Here is a 21,354-nt window from a genome sequence, read left to right as displayed (position 1 = left end):
TCTGCAACACTTTCCAAATGTTTTAATTCATGCAGATAATGCCCACAGGCTACATTCCAGTCATAAAACTAGCACCACCTGTTTGCACAGGTAAACCAGCCTTTCAAGCTAAGTAACTAACACAAACAGATGGTGACAGTCAAATACAATGTATGTAAGCAGCTTTCTGAATAAGACTGAGGCAAATAAATACAATTTAGAGAATTAGATCAGATAATCAGCTATCCTCTTAAAAGACAGCCGTGAACTTTTCGTGGTGAAAAATAAGTAGTGGGTACAAAAAAAAGATAACAGTCAGAACTGATTGGTGACTTTCTTTTATAGTGACCTTTATTTTGAAACTGATGTGGGGAAGTTTCTGCTTTTGGCTCTCCCTGTTTCTCCACCCCAGGGCTCCACACACCCACACCTTGTTATAAATGTGATCAGGTGGCTTTGTCAGATGAGACCTGGACTCCTGGACAGAGGAGAGAACTGGACCGAAATGGAGTCCACCCTCCTCAAAGGTTTGCTATTTGTTAACTGGCTTGTTTCTTTTTTCTTTTACAGTTTGAAAAGTGTGGATTAAATGTATTTATTTTTGGATAATGCCTTTTTAAATGTGCAGAATAACCGCTGCAGGGAGATTGCAGCTGATGCACTCCTACCGCTTCATATTTGTAGACAGCAGGCTCTTTTTAAACCTTTCTCCTGCTGTCAGGGGTGTGGCACTTCCCCAAATTGTTAATTATTAGAGTATTCACTGATTTATAGCCAACTATAAAGTATATGCAGGCACAGTTTTAGTGTTGATGACTGATTTTTAATTTCTTTGTTTTAACCTGGCTGTCCTTTTAAGAAAGTTGGATAACAAGGACGTCCTGGCATATGATGCTGTCATATGTGTTTTTTATTTATTTTAATATTTTATTAAAAGTGCATGTTAAAAATAGGCTGATAAGACAGATGTTTGTATATACAGATTACTCATTAGTTGAGCGTTCAGAAAAATTGATGTCTTTCAGGCAGATATTTGTAACACTGCTCACCTGAATTGTTTAACTGCAGGTGGAGGAGACACTGCAGGCGTCGAGCCTGCAGCGGTGCCCTCTGGCGGTTCGCAGCCCCCGGCTGAAGTAGAAGGGCCTGCGGAGCTGGCCAAGACGCAGGGAGACAAGACTCAGATCGGGAAACCTGCAGGAACAGGAGATGAGGTGAGCAGGAGAAACAAAGCACACATGTTGTGACTTCTCCATTATCTAATGACAGTGAAGCAATTAAAGCAGCTCTGTTCACAGGCTCAATATCCCCACTGAAGATAACACATGTACTTTCTCCTCTCTTGTGTTTACCAGGAGATGTATTCACTTGACAGCTCTCCAGACAGCGAAGATGAGGGTATCGGCAAGAAAGAAAAGAAGAAAAAGAAGGTGAAAAAGAAGAAGAAGAAAGTAAGTGTGACAGAGTTCAGTAAAGTGAACTGCCGATGAAAACGGTATTGATTGTATTTGGAATTTTTTGTTTGTAAATATTTTCTGGTATCTGCTAAGTTAACTCAGCAGTTTTCTTAAGGATTTGTCCTGACGGGAGCACATGTGGTGCTGAAATCATGAGTTACAGCTTCTTACAGAGGAGTGGAGTACAGCCAAACAGGAGAGAATCGTTTGTTCCATGTGTGGCTCAACTGTCGCTTTTTGCACAAGTGGTTAACGACATAGCAGGGATAGGTGTGTGCATGTGTGCTTGTTTGTGGAGTTTTCCTTTATGTGTGTTGCCAAGTGCCTGAAGGGCCTCTCCCATATGCAGTCACAGACACAACTTACCCTCGTATGACAGAAACTCACTGGGGCGTGTTGGCCATGGCTCATTCCTTCTCATGTATCGTTTCATAAACAAAAGATTGTTTACATAAACTTCTGTACGTAAAATTAAGCACTAATATTCTCCTTCTTTCTTAACAGAGCTCCAGCTCCTCCTCCTCCTCTTCTTCATCTTCATCTTCCTCCAGTAGCTCCTCAGACAGTGATAGTGAGGTAAATTGCAGATTGGCATGTGCTGATCAGGGTTTCAAGAGGAAAATTATTTGTTCAACAGAAATCGAAATAAATGCGATCTTCACATGTGGAGCCATGGAAGAAAAACACTTCTCGAACAGCCACTTCAACTTTCAGACCGAATGCCTCGTGTTATTTCCAACCACTATTTGATATGGAGGTCACAGTTTGTCACACACCACTTGTAACACTGGGGCATTTTTAACTAGTCAGTGTGAGCAAAAGTGTGCACCAAAATGTTGCTGATGCATCCGTGCAGAGCACTTTGTGTTTATTGGTAAATTGTAGTTTTGCTGATAAAGTGACAAAGCAGTTTTATCCGCACACCCACATGCATGACACACACATTTACACCTAACCACAGATCCTGTGATGGGTCTTTGAGAGCCTTTTTTAAAAGCTCCTGCTAAGGTCAGGCATCCAAAAGAGTTTTGTGAGGGCTGTCCAGAGCGCTTTTGTTCTCTGTATGTTGACACATGAGACACAAAGTCAAACACAACAGCAGACCCTCGACAGAAGTAAGTTGTAATGATTGATGGCTGATCTAGAGCCTTCAATTCTAATGTAATAAATCTGAATAAGTGTGTAATTTCTGTGATCATGTGACTGGTCTGTTTTCATTAGAATTTTCACCTTTATTAATAGATTCAGGTTTTAGGAGAAGCCAGGGTTTTCTTGCTCACATGTAGCTTCTGTATGTGCTTATTACCAAGTAGAAAAACACGACTCCCTTGCAGCTCCATGCCTGCTCTAACCTGTCATTTACCAGGTGCTGCCATTACATGACTTAGTCATGACAACATTGCTTACAGTCATTAATTGATGTTTGCTTATGTGAATACCCTTCCAAACACTTGGAGAGTTTTGCAGTTTTGTTTATGTAAATCCTTACGAAAAGCAGCTATACAAAGTCCTTGGCTGGAAGCACAATTTCAAATCGGCTCACATGGGATTGATTGTCCCATTTAATTATGTATCTGCCTCCAGTGAGGATACTGTCTAAAGATGTTGTCTGTTCAGTGAATATTTAGGGTGGATTGAATCTAAAAACTGCATTTTTATCCTGTCTCTCAGCAAACTGATAGATAAGCACGCCAGTCTTCTCCCTGCTCTTGTCAATTTCAGCTCTTAAAATAACTCAAGGAGCACACAATGACTCGCAATTCCAGTTTTGTCTAGTTTTCCAATTTTGCAACTTTTAGATGACTGCAGTCATATGATGACATGATGTGGGTGTAAAGACTGGAGACTCAGGAAAAGCCAGTTATTTTGCTATTGCATGATTTTAAGATAAAAAGACAAAGGTCAAAGACACAAAGCAACAACCAGTTAACCACCTAGTGGGTCACCTCGGATAGGACTTAACAACTGATGAGCTTTATTGTGACTTTATTTAACTTACTGAAGTAGAAGGTCTCAAAAATAAGTATACAGAGCAGCAGAAATGATTTCTCAACAGGCGATAGACTTTAATGTCCTGATCTGAAATGACAAACTATGTGAGAGGAACACGCCCATTAACAATGATATCTTTTGGATCTCATCCAGCTACCCATGAGTTGTGTCTGAGAAAGTTATGTGTCTTATCACGAGAATACAGTAACATATCCATTGTGTGCATGCTTCCATGCATCACTGCTCATGCATGGTTATGCGTGGATGTGCATACTGTGAGTTGGTTTTGATGTCTGATTTTGAATCCTTCTCCCGAGTCTTTTTTATTAATACAAATGCAACACTGCATGAATACACGCGAAATAAAAATGCATTTACGAAACAACTGCTGTTCAATGTTTCCTGGCAGGATGAAAAGAAAAAGAAGAAGAAGAAAAAGGAGAAGGAAAAGAAGAAGAAAAAAGACAAGGAGAAAGAGTATATCCACGACAGTGTCGTCATATCTCAGGCTGGTAGGTGATCTACGCTATTTCACGATGACAGTTTGTTCTTGATTTCTGGTTTGCAGCGTTCGCTCGATGAACCTGAAATTTCAATTAAATCAAACGGCTAGTTTGTTTAATTTGCCGTTCACAAACAGATACTGAACATTCATTGGGTTATCGTGGAGTAGTGCTGAGGTCAGCTCACAAAGCCAGAATGGGGGCTGTGTCTAGATCCCCTTTATAACAACATGTCCTAAACCATCCTGCAACCCCACATTCTGTGATCATAGTAGACCAGCTGTTTACATAACAAAATGTCTTTTTGTTTCCAGAATGATTAAACTAATGCATTGCATTTTGTTGCATTCAATCTTACCAGGTTCCAATGGCCAAATAAAACATGCAGACGATCTTGGTCAGGTGAGAAACAACTCAAGTCTGTAATTTTATACATTGCATTGCTAAAGAGGTCGACGCTCCAGTAACACCTGTGGTATAGAGAACAGCTTTATTAATCGACCAACATGTTTTTTCATCAGGATTTCATCAGATTCATGAGAAATGTATTGCAAACCATAATTTACATGCCGTACATGTTTAGCAGAGAAAAAAATTCTTAATTTGAATCAATCATATAGGTCCTGTGTACCGATCCACCAATCCACTCGGTTGTGTGAAAAACAGAGCACAATACATCAAAACATTCCAAACTTATCATTGTAATTTTATTTTTATTTGTCTCAGGATTTTAGCTCATCAGATGATGAGGATGACAAGAAGAAGGAAAAGAAGAAGAAGAAGGAAAAGAAGAAGAAAGTGGGTTTAATTTCCCCTCCAAAACTGGCAAATTGTACGACGACTAATTGTTTAATAAGACTATCAAATTTCAACATACCATAAATGACAAATGACAGAGACAAAGGTAGACTATGGTAGGTATGGTAGACTATGTTAATGAATATGTATTATACGTCCTCTGTCCTAGGAATCTTCTTCCTCATCATCTGATAGTTCATCATCTGACAGTGAGGACGAAAAGAAGAAGAAGAAGAAAAAGAAGAAGGTGTGAAACTCACCATTGTCACCACATGTATGTAACTCTGAGGAAAAAGACAGAGAATGATTTATACTTAATACTTTTTATTCCTTTCTCACAGCAATCCAGCTCTTCTTCATCTTCTGACAGTGAAGATGACAAGAAGAAGAAGAAGAAAAAGAAGAAGAAGAAGGTATGAACATCACTATGATGTGTCTGTCTGCCTGATGTGTCTGTGTTAATGTGCAGACAGAAATAGATTTTATGTGAATACTTTTTATTCCTTTCTCACAGGACTCCAGCTCCTCTTCTTCTGATAGCGAGGATGACAAGAAGAAAAAGAAGAAGAAAAAAGACAAGAAGAAGAAGAAAAAGAAGAAGGTATTCCCCGTGTTTCTTAATTTTCAAGTGAATAATGTATTTTACTTCTGTGTTAAAACTCATTTATTAAAGAGATTTTTGTGTGTTAACTATATTTTTTCCTTTCACAGGACTCCAGCTCCTCGTCTTCTGATAGCTCTTCTTCTTCATCCTCTTCTGACAGTGAGGATGACAAGATGAAAAAAAAGAAGAAGAAAAAGGACAAGGACAAGAAAAAGAAAAAGGTATTGTCCAAGCGTCTTAATTTTCAAGTGACTAATCTTTCTATTTCACTTGTGTTTAAAAGTTCATTAAGACTTTTTTGTTTTAAATACATTTGTTTTTCCACAGGACTCCAGCTCAGATAGCTCCTCTTCTTCATCTTCTTCTGACAGCGAGGATGACAAGAAGAAAAAGAAGAAGAAAAAGGACAAGAAGAAGAAAAAGAAGAAGGTAATGCCTGAGGTTCTTAATTTTCAACTGACTAATTTCTCTATTTCTGTATCACAGTTCATTGATGATATTTTGTTTTAAATATATTCATTTTTCCACAGGACTGCAGCTCAAATAGCTCCTCCTCTTCTTCTTCTTCTGATAGTGAGGATGAGAAGAAGAAAAAGAAGAAGAAGAAAAAGGACAAGAAGAAGAAGAAAAAGAAGGACAAGAAAAAGGTCAAACAGATGTGGATGTTTGTTGTCCTCTTACATTCATATGACGTTACAAAATATACAGTCAGTATCCAGGCATGAACAATGAAGAAGAAACCTTACCATAGGGGTTTCATTTCTTTATTTAAACAACAAGATGAATGATGTTTCTTTTCCTTAATGCAGGATTCCAGCTCTTCATCCTCATCTTCTGACAGTGACAAGGAGAAAAAGAAAAAGGACAAGAAGAAGGAGGACGATGAGAAAAAAGTAAAGTAACTTGTGTTTGTGTTTAATAAAAGCATCAGTCCTGTTGCTCTGTGATAACCCGCCCACAGTGAACACATTTGCCCTCTCACTGGCTTTTCACTATCAGGAAATGATTCCTAACAACTCAGCTTTTATCATTTTGAAAGTTTGTGAAGTTTATTTTTTTTAGCTTAACTGTGTGCGTGTGCTTCTGTGTCTTCTTTCAGGATGAAGAGCAGAGTGATATTGTTCTGTCAGCAGCAGGTGAGTGTTTTCTACTTGCTCTTGTGCACAGTAATATAAATCACAGTAGCCAAACATTTACATTATGTTGATCCTTTTGGTTGCCTTTTCTCCATTTTTGTAGGTGGTGTGATTCCAGGACCAGATGAAAAGGTTCCTGGCAAGGTGAAATATTTGCTCACGCATACTTTTCACACTACACCTGCATGCACAAACTCAATACGTGCAAACAAAAGAGCGACAGCCGATGCAAACTTATTCATGATAATTTTTCTCGGTTGCCAGTTTCAGGTTTAAGTAAGGACTGCATGATGTTCCTTTTATATATTATGATTGCCCTGTTGGACTCAGAAAAGATGATAAAGCTGAGAATGGTTCAGTGCAAATTTATTGTGTGGCTGTCAAGTTGCTAGCCTAGATAAGAAGTACCGGGATAGCTAAAGATGACGGTGCACAAGAGACAAAAGCTTGAGAGAGATTAATGGAGCTGACAGGTTTTTGGGATCAGCCTCAAGTGGCTAACAGAAGACCTACAGTTTTTTTTTTTTGTTTAATTTTTCTTGCTCTGGAGTTTGTTGCTTCATTGAAAAGATGATTCCACAGGAGTTTTCAGTGTCCTTGGTTTCTCCCCATGTTGAGAAAAATTAAATGTTTACAGCTGACTCAGTGCTTTAGGGAGCCTACAAACAGGAGTGGTCACATCATGGTGACCACGTCCTGGTTTTATATAGAAAGGCATGACAGAAAGAAAAAGATATAATAGTTACTTTCCTTTCCCATGACAGCTTCAAACTTCAGACGATTGCAAAGTCTCCTCTACATTGGCTGGTATGTATGCTTCTCTAGCTCTTACATAGATCAAATAGCATTGATGGCATTGGCAATGGTATTGATGGCAATGATGTTTCCTGTCTAGCAGGGGGAGTAGAGGCAGTACCTGAGGATGGCAACCTGAGTGATGATGAAGGAGGAGGGGAAGAGAAGGACAAAAAGAAGAAAATGAAAAAGAAAAAGGTAAAAGATTGTCAGCTACCCATACAGAACTCTAATAACAGTACTACTACTAATAATAATATATACTAATAATAATAAATTAAACTTGTAATTGTTCAACTCTTTTACAGGATTCCAGCTCTTCTTCTTCTTCTTCTTCCTCTGATAGTGAAGATGAAAAGAAGAAAAAGAAGAAGAAAAAGAAGAAGAAGCAGACAAAGAAGAAGAAGAAGAAGGTGGCTAGAAAAAGTCTAAATATATATTTTACAGAAAATCGTGTATTTCTGTTACTGACTGACTGATGCACTTTCTAGGATTCTAGCTCTTCTGATGATAGCTCCTCTTCTTCCTCCGATAGTGATGATGACAAGGTGAGAAGAACATCTACAAATATTGCCATTTTCGTCTTTGCAAACACATTTGCCGCACTCAAAATGATGAAAGATAGAAGATTGCACAATTTAAATTGAGTCTTCTTTTTCGTATTTAGAAAAAGAAGAAGAAGAAGAAGAAGAAGAAGAAGGACAAGAAGAAGAAGAAGAAGAAGAAAAAGAAGGTGAGGGGCCATCCACTTTAAGGTTTTAGGTTGACTTTATTTATTTATAAGCTACTGTAATTCCTCTAAATGAAATATGTTCCTTGTTTTTTGTCCAGGATTCTTCTTCTTCATCAAGCTCCTCAAGTGATTCTTCTAGTGATGATGATAAGAAGAAAAAGAAGAAGAAGGATAAGAAGAAAAAGAAGAAGAAAGACAAGAAAAAGGTAAAGAAGAGTGGACTCACTGCCTCCTCCTCCTTTGTATATTTTCAAAACTCTGGTTCCTATCCGTCTTATGATTGTGTGACCTCACTATCATATTTACATCCCAGGATTCCAGTTCCTCTTCGGGTTCTTCTTCCAGCAGTGATGATGACAAGAAGAAGAAAAAGAAGAAAGACAAGAAGAAGAAAGACAAAAAGAAGGTAGTTCTACTCTGTGTGATGGAAAAAAAATGTGTCTCTGCTCATTTTGGTAATCATATTTGTGAGTTGATGAGTTTCTAATGCTTCCTCTCTGAGCAGGACTCAAGCTCCAGTTCAGGCTCCTCTGGTAGTGACAGCGACAAGGAAAATAAAAAGGAGGAGAGTGAGAAAAGGGAGGAACAGGTAAAATGACCTGTAACATGCTAATATCATCAGATTATATGAAAGAAAAATGACAAATAATAATTTTAGTGTTATTCTTTTTTACCGAAGTTTTGGCTCCTCGGGAAGTGAAATCAATAGAAACAACAAAAAAAGCTTTTAATCTAAAAATGTTCAAAATGGATTGTTAATGTTCATTTCCAGGACCACCTTGATGGTGAGCAAAGCAGCCACTCTAAAACCAGCATTTCAGCCTCAGGTGGTGGTGGACCTTCTGCCAGCTCCAAGCCAAGTGATACTCCCAATGTGTCTCTTACATCTCCCGCCTTGAAGCTGCATCCTGTGAGTTCTTCAGCTGCCACCAAGCCATCCCTTGTAATCAAACGTCCCAGCTACATGGAGAGCCTGATGGGCACCCCGAAGAAGACTGGAGACAGCACGACACACTCCACTAGTCACTTCACCTCAAAGGATCTGCTGTCAGGGCCCAGACCTTACCAATATTAAGATTTCATAGATCTTAGTTATCAGCCAAAATCTGGCCTACATCACAATGGAAGCACTTAAATGTAATCATGAATGCTTTAATGATGTTACCTTGGGTCATGATTTCATTGGAGTAAATTTTACAAAATAAATACACCGCTTGATTAGAGAGAAAAGATTTGTGTTTTTAAAATTGACAAGTTTACAATTGACAGTTGTAAACTTGTCAATTGGTGGAGGAAATGTCAATTTATGATCACAACAGGTTAAAGGTTTGAGAAATAAAAGAGCATGAATTCATGTTTGTGGTTTGTGTTTGCTGTTATTATTACTAGTTGGTGCATCAGCACTTTCTACTAGAGGCTGCTTTCATTATAAGCAGTAAATTCTATATCTACAGTTAATTACAATGTAAATATTTTATACATGTAACTACTCTAAACTACTGTCAGGAAATACAAATTATAAAAGATAAAAGGAGTTGCTTTATTCTTTAGCAACTCCATTCAATTGCTGAACCACAATTGATCACCTCTGTTACCCCTTGACATAGAAAGCGGTATGCACTGCACTGATTACTAGGTTGAGCATATGGTTTTAAATGTGTGTTGTGCTGTGTCATTTTTGGACCCATGTGGACCATGTGCCCCAGTAATTATGGTTGCCCGAATTTATGTTACAGTGGGACACAGTTGTGACACGCGCAGGTGTTCCCCCAGACCCAATGGCTTTTGCTGCTGCATGGAGTTAAGAGCAAGGCAGCACAAGCCATATGTCTTTCAGAAAGCAGCAGTGCCATTGTCACACAGTATTTGAGATTCCAATATGTATGTGTATCTATACATGGAATTAGCCTCAAATAAATTAAATGAAAGCCTGTATATATTGAATTAAAACTCAAATATAGTGAATGAATAAATCAAATGAATCCTGAATATATAGAAAGAAAGTCTGAATATATTGCATAAAATTTATGTTACAGAAGCTCTGGTGCCATCTTCTGTTTTAGATGTGTAATATTATAGCATGTGACATAACTACAGGTCATGGAAATCACTGCACAGGCTCAGGACCACTTCCAGAAATCATTGTCTGTGAGCACAGTTCACTGTGCCATCCACAATTGCAGGTTAAAGCTCTATCATCCAAAGAAGAAGACATATATGAACATGATCTACCTCTTCTTTAAAAGATCATGGAAGGGTTGAAAACTATTCTGTAGTCAGAATAATCCAAATTTTTAAGTCATTTTGAAAAACATGGACACTGTTGCATCCTTGAAATAAAGAGGAGAGGGACTATCCGGGAGGATGGTAGGAGGGATGGAGCTTATCGCAGCTGATGTGGGGGAAGCAGGTGGACGGTGGACAGGCCAGCGAGCAAGGTTATGTATCAAATACGCACAAATAAGAAATATAACACTACCTCACAACGTCTCCCTCTCACCTCACCGCAAGAACGAACTGCGTTTGCGGGGCGTGGTGCGGTGTTGAACACGTGACTTAGATGCGGTCGGTCACTCCAGATTTCCTGAAAAGTAGTAGCAGCGAGAGCTCGCTGACAGAGTCTGTTTCGGAATCGGAGAGAAGAGGCGCATAAGTAATAGTCACAATGAGTTTCGATCTGTCAGAAGGTAAAAATATATTGCAGCTTTACGTGTTTTTTTTTCTTTAGCTGCACTCTTCTGTTGTTCGAAGATTTTGCGCTTTTGTTCGCGCAAAACCTGCGAACAGGTTTTGCGCTCCATATTGCGATATGTGGACACATGGTCCTTAAAACCCTGTCCCATCTTTGTCTTTGGCAGCTGCGGGTAAGGACGAGGAGATAAAGAAGGAGGAAGCACAGAAAGATGAACTCAATTTGCCCTGGGGCAAGAACAAAGATAAGGACAAGGTAAGACTTTTAATTCGCTTTCCAGAACAAAATGTGCGCTACGGATGGGAGTTGCATAAACACGGTGACGAGAATTGACATCTCCTCTTGTAAACCGGTTTTTCTCGTATTTCCTTACTTTTGATTAACTACAATAATCACGACATAAAAAAAACTATTTATTAATTGTAAACTTTGTATATTTTTAGGAAGGCAGCAAAGACAAGTCTGGAAGTAAGGACAAGGACAAGTCTGGAAGTAAGGACAAGGACAAGCATAAGGACAAGGACAAGCATAAGGACAAGGATAAGGACAAGTCTCACAGCAAGGAACATGGTGAGAAGAAGAAGGAGAAAAAGAAAAAGGAGAAGAAGCATGGAGGCAAATCTTCCAGCAGTGATGAGGTAGGTGTACCTGTACGGTTTAGTTTCAGGGATCACTTCCTCATCTCCTGATCAGGCAAAGTGGTTTTAGTTGATTTTTATTATTATTGTTGTTGTTGTTATTATTATTATTATTATTTGTATTTATTATTAGTATTTTGTAGCCAAAGTCGTTATAGTTTTCGTATTTTTCTAATTAGTTTTTATTTTGATTTCTTTTTGTATTTAATTCGGTTTAGTTGAAGTTATTTTCCAGGGTGGATTCTCTTGTTTTAGTGTAGTTTGTATTATTATTATTATTATTATTATTATTTTATTGGAAGGAATGTATTTAGGACAGTAGGTAATTTCTTTTTTGTGATTCACCTTTTCCAAGCTCACAAAATATTTTTTTCAAAGGTTTATTTTTAATTTTTATTTTAGTTCATTAAAGTCTTTTCTCCCCATCTAGTTTTTGTTTTTAGTTTTAGGTAACTAAAATGACCGGGGCTGGCACAGTGAACACACACAGGCCACCTCCACATAGCTGTCAGTGCTCAGTGTGTGAACGTGTCTCTGTAGTTATAAACCTGCAGCTAAACTTGTAACAAACCTGTCACACCTCTGCTCTAACCCTAACCCTAACCCTAACCCTTATCTGCCGAATCTTTGGTTCCTATGGAACAGCCATAACCAGCCTTACCAGTACTTGCAGTTTAACAAGATGAGACACACCCAGCTCTCTTTGTGTGCTAAAGAGCTCAGACTGTGATCAGATCTGACTGACTAACCCGCAGCAGGGGAACACCTACTCTTTCGTCTTTCAGAGAAGGATGCAACCCATAACGGCAATGCTCAGTGGCTAGTGGATCTGAGGGCAGACCACAGCGACCTCCCTGAACAGGGTCCAGTAACCATCACAGTGGCAGATATCCAAGAAAGGGTCTCCAGTATGAAGAGTTGGACAGCACCAGGGCCCAACATGGTTCACGCCTACTGGCTGAAGAAGCTGACTGCACTCCACGAGCGTCTGGCAGCACAAATGAACCAGCTGCTAGTTAACGAGAGACACCCGGAATGGCTAACTGAAGGCCGGACGGTCCTGATCCCCAAGGACCCCAAGAAGGGACCGGTCCCCTCCAACTACCGACCAATAACCTGCCTCAGTACTACATGGAAGCTCCTGTCAGGCATCATATCGGCTAAGATGAACAGGCACATGGGTCAATACATGAGCGGGACACAGAAAGGAATTGGCAAGAATACCAGAGGCGCAAAACACCAGCTACTGGTAGACAGAACAGTCAGCCGAGACTGCAAGACCAGACTGACCAACCTGTGCACTGCCTGGATTGATTACAAGAAGGCCTATGACTCAATGCCCCACAGCTGGATACTGGAATGCCTAGAATTGTACAAGATCAATGGGACCCTAAGAGCCTTCATCAGGAACTCAATGGGGATGTGGCGTACAACACTAGAGGCCAACTCCAAGCCCATAGCACAAGTTACCATCAAGTGCGGGATCTACCAAGGAGATGCTCTGTCCCCACTGCTGTTCTGCATAGGCCTGAACCCCCTCAGTGAGATCATTAACAAGACTGGCTACGGATACCGACTACGGAACGGAGCAGTTGTCAGCCACCTCCTGTACATGGATGACATCAAGCTGTATGCCAAGAGTGAACGAGACATCGATTCACTGATCCACACTACCAGGCTATACAGCAATGACATTGGAATGTCGTTCGGACTGGAGAAGTGTAGTCGGATGGTAACAAAGAGAGGGAAGGTAGTCAGAACTGAGGGGATTGAACTACCAGAAGGCAACATTGCAGACATAGAGGACAGTTACAAGTACCTGGGGATCCCGCAGGCAAATGGGAACCATGAAGAGGCCGCTAGAAAGGCTGCAACCACCAAGTACCTGCAGAGGGTCAGGCAAGTCCTGAGGAGTCAGCTGAATGGTAAGAACAAGATCCGGGCCATCAACACATACGCCCTGCCCGTGATCAGGTACCCTGCTGGGGTAATAGGCTGGCCAAAGGAGGAGATAGAAGCCACTGACATAAAGACAAGAAAGCTCCTGACCATGCATGGAGGGTTTCACCCCAAGTCCAGCACCCTGAGGCTGTACGCTAAGCGGAAGGAAGGGGGCCGGGGACTGGTGAGTGTCAGCACCACAGTCCAGGATGAGACAAGGAACATCCAAGAATACATTGGGAAGATGGCCCCAACTGACCGAGTGCTCAGTGAATACCTCAGGCAGCAGAAACCCAAGAAAGAGGAGGGAGACGAGGAACCATCATGGAAGGACAGGCCCCTGCACGGTATGTACCACCGGCAGATAGAGGAGGTGGCTGATATCCAGAAATCCTACCAGTGGCTGGACAAAGCTGGACTGAAAGACAGCACAGAGGCACTAATCATGGCAGCACAAGAACAAGCTCTGAGTACAAGATCCATAGAGGCTGGGGTCTATCACACCAGGCAAGACCCCAGGTGCAGGCTGTGTAAAGATGCCCCAGAGACAATCCAGCACATAACAGCAGGGTGCAAGATGCTAGCAGGCAAGGCATACATGGAACGCCATAACCAAGTGGCCGGCATAGTGTACAGGAACATCTGTGCCGAGTATAACCTAGAAGTCCCGAGGTCAAAATGGGAGATGCCCCCAAGGGTGGTGGAGAATGACCGAGCTAAGATCCTGTGGGACTTCCAGATACAGACGGACAAAATGGTGGTGGCTAACCAACCGGACATAGTGGTGGTAGACAAACAGAAGAAGACGGCCGTAGTGATCGATGTAGCGGTTCCGAATGACAGCAATATCAGGAAGAAGGAACACGAGAAGCTGGAGAAATACCAAGGGCTCAGAGAAGAGCTCGAGAGGATGTGGAGGGTGAAGGTAACGGTGGTCCCCGTGGTAATCGGAGCACTAGGTGCGGTGACTCCCAAGCTAGGCGAGTGGCTCCAGCAGATCCCGGGAATAACATCGGAGATCTCTGTCCAGAAGAGCGCAGTCCTGGGAACAGCTAAGATACTGCGCAGGACCCTCAAGCTCCCAGGCCTCTGGTAGAGGACCCAAGCTTGAAGGATAAACCGCCCGCAGGGGCGTGCTGGGTGTTTTATATATATATATATATATATATATATATATATATATATATATATATATATATATATATATATATATATATATGTGTATAGAGAGAGAGAGAGAGAGAGAGAGAGAGAGAGAGAGAGAGAGAGAGAGAGAGAGATATGAGAGCTGTGCCACACTTGGATCAGTCGTGACCTGATTACATTTCCCAATATTCCTGCCCTCCCCCCGGCTTTTAAAGTGTTCCTTTATAAATCATTGTTTCCTTTCAGCAGTAACGGGATTATTCCCTTTGTCATTTCAGGACTGATGCTTCTTCGGGGACCAAACTGCTATGTTAGTCTTTTTATAATATCATCTGTCGACTAAGTGAGTGTGCCAGTTTTTCTTTTTGTCCTTCTGTTGATGTCTCAAGTACACAAAACCGATGATTCCTGGAAATTAATGTTCTGACAACAAACAGTAGGTCTGCAGGATTTACCCCCATTTTTTTCCACTCCTGGCCTGTATGGTTTTTCACCACAAGATGGCAGTAATGTCCACATAAAGCAAAAAAGTGTGAAGATACTTTCTGTTACGAGAACGAATAAAAATACACAGATCGTTGTTGTCTGTCACTGTCATTTATTTTTGTTTTGGTAAAATAAAAAAGAGTTGGACTAAAGTAAATAAACCACTCGAATATTTCTTCTTAAACCGGTGACTTTTATGAATAATAGTTGGGTTTTTATTTTTAAATTTGTTTTTTAAGTAAATGTTTTTTTTTTATTTAGATGCGTGTACGTATACTAAAAGAAGCAGTTTTCCTGTGAAACTGTGAATTAAAGATCATTTGATGTAAAATGTTAAGTGTTTTCTTTCCTCCTGGAAACTGGCCTCTATGTTGATGGATGGATCAGTTGAGGGCAGAGTAGTCGTGCACAAGCAAGAACAAATATTTGCCATCTTAGAAAAAAAAAAAATCCCAGAAATAAATTGATCACACTTCAAAAACCTAAAAAATATGGAAAGACACTTAACATCAAAGTGAGCTGTGTGTGACCCATGATGTAGAATGAGTTTCACATCCCTGCTCTAAATTATTGATAGAACTACTGACGTGGGAAAGAAAGAGTCATACTCAGCAGGTATGACATTGGACCACCAGCCTAAATTCTGCCTGGCCTGACACTGATCAGATATGTAAGAAACTTCCAGTTTAACACATTGATGTCATTGACAAACCAATTACAGGTCATCAAATACAGCAATTACAACATTCTGTTCAGTGCTATTTATGTAGCATCAAATCACAATAACAGTCACCTCAAGGCACTTTATATAGTAAGGTAAAAACCCTATGATAATGTGGTCATACAAGAAACCCATTAACAAAGAAAAAAAATCTACTTTTGTGACTTAACTCATGAAGTTTAAGCAGCCAGTAAAAGTAGGCTGTGTCCCTTTTTTGTGGTTGGAAGATGCGGACAAGCTGTGAAGCACACTTCACGTTGACAAACGATCGGAACCAGACAGGTTCATTTTTAAACTGTGCCCCACTGCTCATTTAATTTTCTTTCCCTTCACCTTATGTTTTATCATTATGACTACTTGTCGACATGCATCTGAAGACTTGACCAAGTTTACATTTAAACGTCTTGTCCGGTGACTTTTCAAAATTTTCCAAAACTGCACTAACACTTTCACTTTTTATAATTTACCAGAGACAAAAAGATCAGAGGTAGAAGTGAATGTTTTTTAAAAGTTAAAAAAATACTCCTCCATTCAGCTTGCAAAAGGACTCTGGGATTCAGTGATTGATGGAGCCAGTGGCTGATTAGAGCTTCTAATTATAAAAGAAGGAGTCCTTTTTCAGCACGATTTTGTAATCACTCACGGCTGTGGATTCAGATTTACAATGGAGAAAGCAGCAGGAGTAGAAGAATAGTCACTGTTGAAAAATGAGAAATTTTCACAGGAAGTCACACACAGATTACTTATTTTAGGCCGGGATTGGACTGAACCCCCTTTTCCTTCAGAATTGCCTAAATTATTTGTTTCACAGATTCAACAAGTTGCTGGAAACGTTTGGCAAGGGTTTTTGGTCCATGTCAGCATAACACAATTTGTCATCTGCACATCAATAATGTGAATTTCCAGTTCCACCACATCCCAAAGCAGCTCTATTAGAGTAAGATCTGGTGACTGTGGAGGCCATTTAAGTACAGGGTGGGCCATTTATATGGATACACCGTAATAAAATGGGAATGGTTGGTGATATTAAAGTCCTGTTTGTGGCACATTAGTATATGTGAGGGGGCAAACTCCTCAAGATGGGTGGTGACCATGGTGGCCATTTAGAAGTCGGCCATCTTGGATACAACTTTTGTTTTTTCAATAGGAAGAGGGCCATGTGACACATCAAACTTATTGGTAATGTCACAAGAAAAACAATGTTGTGCTTGGTTTCAACATAACTTTATTCTTTCATGAGTTATTTACAAGTTTCTGACCACTTAAAATGTGTTCAATGTGTTGCCCATTGTGTTGGATTGTCAATGCAACACAATAGGCCATTCCCATTTTATTACAGTGTATCCATATAAATGGCCCACCCTGTACAGTGAACTCACTGTCATGTTAAACAAAAAACTGAGATGATCTGAGTTTTGTGAGCAGGTGTGCTACCCTCCTGGAACCAGCCATCAAAATATGGACATGATCAGCAACAACATTCAGGTTGACTGTGGTATTTAATAGGGGTGCAACGATACTCGTATCGATATTGAACCGGTCAATACAGTGCTTTCGGTTCGGTACGCATATGTACATGGCAAATTGAACCTCCCCCACCCTCATGACCCTGAAGGTAAGCGCATCATGGACTAAAGTAAAACAGTATGTTGGATGTGCCAGGCAATGCTCAATTACATGGATGGGAACTAGTGTGTTAGCGCAGTTAGCTCGTTAACGTGTTGGCCGTCTAGCCCCACGCACGGGGCGTTAACGTCATTTCAACGAGATTAACGCTGACAGCACTAGTGGGAACACAACGAATATGACTGCACATTTACACCGACATCATCCTAGTGCAAAGACAAGTGGAAGCAGACAAAAACAACAAGCATGCATGCTTCAAACTTTACCCGAGTCATTTAGACAGCCGTTAGCACATGATTCTCCTTATGGGGACCTGATATGTTTAATATTGTGGCGAGCTCAGACAAGGTGGAGACGGAGGTGTCGTTTGGTCTTGCTTCCCGTGAGCTAGCCAGGGAGCACAGCCGTTTATTGACATCTGCAGAAGAACGCTGCCGCTAGCTAACTGCTCAGCGCGGCAACCGCACAACAACAACAACACAAAGGGCGCCCTCTGCCCCCGGAAGGACACACCGTCGCAGTGAGAGGGCGTCACCCTTCACTATGGCAACATAAACAAAACATAACTGTACAAACAGAACCCCGAACAGTCCTGACCCGCTACATAGCCCCCATCTAAGGAGTCAGTCGTCCCCGACGACCCCATTACCCCACACAAAGTCCTGCAAATGTCCAGGTGCCTTCTTTTGGTGCACCGGCCGGTCACGACCGGCGGGGGAAAAGTCACTTGGGTCAGAACATGGGGTGCCACCATCGTCCCACTTCTGACACCAATGTGGCGAGCTCAGACAAGGAGGAGACGGAGGTGTCGTTTGGTCTTGCTTCCCGTGAGCTAGCCAGGGAGCACAGCCGTTTATTGACATCTGCAGAAGAACACTGCCGCTAGCTAACTGCTCAGCGCGGCAACCGCACAGCAACAACAACAGCAACACACAGGGCGCCCTCTGACCCCGGAAGAACACACCATCGCATCGAGAGGGCGTCACCCGTCACTATGGCAACATAAACAAAACATAACTGTACAAACAGAACCCCGAACAGCCCTGACCCGCTACAATATGCTACTGAGAATATAGCCCAGAAGAAGTGTATAGTATTGCTTTTATTTTGGAAAGAGCCATTTCTCTGTAATAAACTCTCTTTTCCAAAGATGAGTGATTCCTCAATCAGATACAGGGCTCGCAAAATCGCTAACCCGACGTCCCGGGGCTAGCGATTTTTCCAGTCGGGCTACCAAAATCTATCTCTGCCCTGCCCGTAGGGCTATGGTAGGAAGGAAAACTATATGTCAATGTTTTTGCATTCTTTCGGAAATGTAGCTGGGTAATTATGTCATTGGCATCGGTGAGCCACTGTCAATATGTGACATATTGAAATCACGTTTGAATTTGCGCTTGTTTTTTGCTTTCACTTTGCAATCGGGTGAACTGTGTATAGAGAGCGACAGTACTGATTGGTGAGTGATGATAATTTGCGCACCAATTCCTCTGATATCGTCTTATCAATCGTTAGCTTACTATGCAAACATGACAAGTGAAATCTCCCGCAGCTTAAACATGTGAGAGGTTGATCGCGCAGAGAATCGCTGACCGTTATGTGTGTGTGTGTAAAAGCAGCAGGATATATATTTTAGTTCTGCTGAGCCAAATAAGACAGGTCAGGGTGAAGAAGTGACAGCCAAAGAAAAGCTTACCACAAAACGGAGAAGTTATGACAAATCAGACTATAAGGCGAAAAGAAAGTGCAGCTTTATGGTTTAATGGACAAAAGAATTTCTGTGGCTGCAATATGACGAGCTATATAACCGGGGCTGCACATAAGTGGTCCGCAGGTGCTCATTCGCTGTCAAAATAAAAAAAAAAAAACGCGCACAAGATATGAAGTTGCAACGCGTGTTTGCATATATAAGATTTTCTGGAGGAGGACAGACATTTGTTTAGAACTCTTAAAGATGTCGAAGAAGCTCCTTTAAGCAATTACTTTGGTGTTCTTCCACCTCCAAAGAAATGTCAGAAGGAGTCCGAACCACAAAAGAAGCACGTATTCTCGGAAAAGTGGTTGCAGGAGGTGAGCTGGCTTCAAACAAATGATGAACGCACAGAGATGTGGTGCGGAATGTGCCGTGAAAATCCCACTCTAGCGGACAAAAACAGTGCTTTTTATATGGACGCAAACGCGCGTTGCAACTTCTTATCTGGTGCGCGTCTTTTATTTTGACAGCGAATGCGCACATGCAGACCACTTATGTGCACCCGTGTAAATAACATAATGTTCCTCCGGGTGTGTTGTTGGTTTTCTCTCGATTCCTGAGTCGACAAGCGCCTTTGTTACTGGGACCAGTCATTTTAAGAAAGGCCCCCAGTAGAACCCATGAGCAATGCAAGAAATGCATTATTGCTCAGTCTGCAATATCTTTCCCAGAACAAACACCAATTGCAAATAACATACTAAAAATAAACCTAAAAAATCTGTTTAGAACAGCGTACTATGTTGCAAAGAGTGAACTACCACTGGCAAAATTTAGCAGTCTTTGCAAACTTCAAAAAGCAAATGGCCTAGATCTTGGTTCCACTTGTCTCTTACCCGTGACTTCAGTGGAAATTTCAAATTCAGGATATGACACAGACTGATTCATGTTCTACACAGTTCTTACAAGTTCATAGAAATTTCTGTTCAATTAGAACCAAGTATTTGAGTTGATGATTGTAATACAATGTTGTAATTTGTTTTTCAACAATTTTTTGATTAATGTTTTGTTTCCTTTACAATATTATACTTTAATGTATAATATTGTAAAGGAAACAAAACATCAATCAAAAAATTGCTCTCTTTTTTATTCGGGCTACTTACATTTATTTTGGGCTACCAAAAACTGAAGAGTCCCTGCCCGAAGGGCTACCAGGGATTTTGAAATTTTGAGAGCCCTGAGATATATTTATTTTTTTAATTACTTTTGTTTCAGCAACATTCAATTTAAAAACTGTACTTTTGAGTTAAAATATATATTTATAAGTTTAATAAATGACAAATTAAAAAGGCATGAACATTTTTTTTGTATTGAAAAAATATTGAACCGTGACACCAAAGTATCGAACTGAACCGAACCGTGAATTTTGTGTATCGTTGCACCCCTAGTATTTAAATAATACTCAGTTGGTCCTCCACACCATTATACCACCAGCCTGATCCCCACATAGCAAAATTGGTATGGGCCAGATCTGGCCCACACAATGTGCTTACACATGGCCCACATCCGCCAGTGTAGGGACTAACGCGTTAACGCGTTATAATAACTACGTTATTATTGTGGTAACGAGCACGGTAACTAGTTATTATGCCAGAATCAGGAACACGTTAATCGTTACTGGTATTTAGATAGGGTCGTTATCAGTGATGGGAATAACGGCGTTACAAGTAACGGCGTTACTAAAGGCGTTACTTTTTTCAGCAACGAGTAATAAACTAATTACTATTCCTATCGTTACAACGCCGTTACAGTTACTAACAAGAAAATGCGGTCTGTTACTATTTTTCAACAAACAGACGGTTGAAGCTGTGTTCAGCTTACTGCGTCTTCTATCAGTTGCACGGAAGTAGCTGACTACATAAGTAATCTGGACGCTACAACTTTAAGCAGCTGCGGGCGCTCCCGCTGATGGTAATCACGATCACTGTCTAGCACAGTGGTTCCCAAACTTTTTTTGCTAGGCCCCCCTTTGTTTTACAAGAAAAATGTTCGCCCCCCCCCCCCCGCGCGCGCGCACGCACGCACAAACACATCCTCTAACCAAACACACCCATATTTTGCTCCATTGCGGTTTATTTCATACCTCAAACATTTATTAAACAATTAAGCAAATACAAGTAATCTGCAATAAATTACATTTAGTAAGAAAATAAACTACTAACTCTTTTACGCTACGTGCACACCTACACGGGTATTTTTGAAAACGCAGCTGTTTCTATGCGTTTGGACCTTTCTTCCACATGTAAACGGCGTTTCGAATCACCGAAAACGGAGATTTTTTTAAAACTCCTTTTTTGCGTTTACGTGTGGACGAGGAATACAGAATTCATCATGCAACGTCAAAGGTATGTGCCTTTTTT

At 40.8% G+C, this 21,354-nt stretch overlaps 2 protein-coding genes across 9 annotated transcripts; both read left to right on the top strand.

Annotated features, from left to right (window-relative positions):
- The first annotated feature begins 369 nt into the window (after positions 1-369).
- On the top strand, positions 370-9,373 carry LOC146653714 (uncharacterized). 8 transcript variants are annotated; one of them, XM_085380462.1, is made up of 25 exons: positions 370-506; positions 1,048-1,193; positions 1,335-1,430; positions 1,941-2,012; positions 3,838-3,940; positions 4,293-4,333; positions 4,658-4,729; positions 4,899-4,976; positions 5,071-5,142; positions 5,244-5,330; positions 5,441-5,554; positions 5,661-5,762; positions 5,864-5,980; positions 6,143-6,226; positions 6,433-6,469; positions 6,573-6,613; positions 7,234-7,276; positions 7,368-7,462; positions 7,573-7,677; positions 7,756-7,812; positions 7,932-7,997; positions 8,096-8,203; positions 8,311-8,403; positions 8,503-8,586; positions 8,770-9,373. In XM_085380462.1, the coding sequence occupies exons 1-25, from the start codon at positions 443-445 to the stop codon at positions 9,070-9,072; spliced, it is 2,280 nt and encodes a 759-aa protein (XP_085236588.1). In that variant the 5' UTR covers positions 370-442; the 3' UTR covers positions 9,073-9,373. The 8 variants fall into 8 exon arrangements, with proteins under 8 accessions (XP_085236588.1, XP_085236592.1, XP_085236587.1 ...); XM_085380466.1 differs by having other exon boundaries at positions 7,365-7,462; positions 7,573-7,674; positions 7,941-7,997; positions 8,770-9,372; XM_085380461.1 differs by having other exon boundaries at positions 7,365-7,462; positions 7,573-7,674; positions 8,770-9,372.
- Positions 9,374-10,529: 1,156 nt separating this feature from the next.
- Positions 10,530-14,994, top strand: LOC146653713 (uncharacterized). Its single transcript, XM_085380893.1, has 4 exons — positions 10,530-10,684; positions 10,856-10,944; positions 11,133-11,327; positions 14,693-14,994. Exons 1-4 carry the CDS (start codon positions 10,663-10,665, stop codon positions 14,696-14,698), a joined length of 312 nt encoding a protein of 103 aa, XP_085237019.1. The 5' UTR covers positions 10,530-10,662; the 3' UTR covers positions 14,699-14,994.
- Positions 14,995-21,354: the final 6,360 nt, after the last annotated feature.

This window comes from Rhamphochromis longiceps, linkage group LG14 (genome assembly GCF_057381845.1).
Source record: "Rhamphochromis longiceps isolate RC_006_pf linkage group LG14, R_longiceps_female_GT1.1, whole genome shotgun sequence".
In the NCBI taxonomy this organism is placed as follows: Eukaryota; Metazoa; Chordata; class Actinopteri; order Cichliformes; family Cichlidae; genus Rhamphochromis; species Rhamphochromis longiceps.
Note: the sequence above shows the minus strand (reverse complement) of the source record. Positions and strands in the feature narration are given on the sequence as shown.

Excerpts from the sequence above, each read along its gene's own strand:
- LOC146653714 (XM_085380460.1), top strand. The coding sequence starts at position 443 with ATGAGACCTGGACTCCTGGACAGAGGAGAGAACTGGACCGAAATGGAG. Across the intron at positions 3,941-4,292 it reads TGTCGTCATATCTCAGGCTG|GTTCCAATGGCCAAATAAAA; the intron begins GTAGGTGATCTA and ends CAATCTTACCAG. Across the intron at positions 5,331-5,440 it reads AGAAGAAGAAAAAGAAGAAG|GACTCCAGCTCCTCGTCTTC; the intron begins GTATTCCCCGTG and ends TTCCTTTCACAG.
- LOC146653713 (XM_085380893.1), top strand. The coding sequence starts at position 10,663 with ATGAGTTTCGATCTGTCAGAAG. Across the intron at positions 10,685-10,855 it reads GAGTTTCGATCTGTCAGAAG|CTGCGGGTAAGGACGAGGAG; the intron begins GTAAAAATATAT and ends TGTCTTTGGCAG. Across the intron at positions 10,945-11,132 it reads AGAACAAAGATAAGGACAAG|GAAGGCAGCAAAGACAAGTC; the intron begins GTAAGACTTTTA and ends GTATATTTTTAG.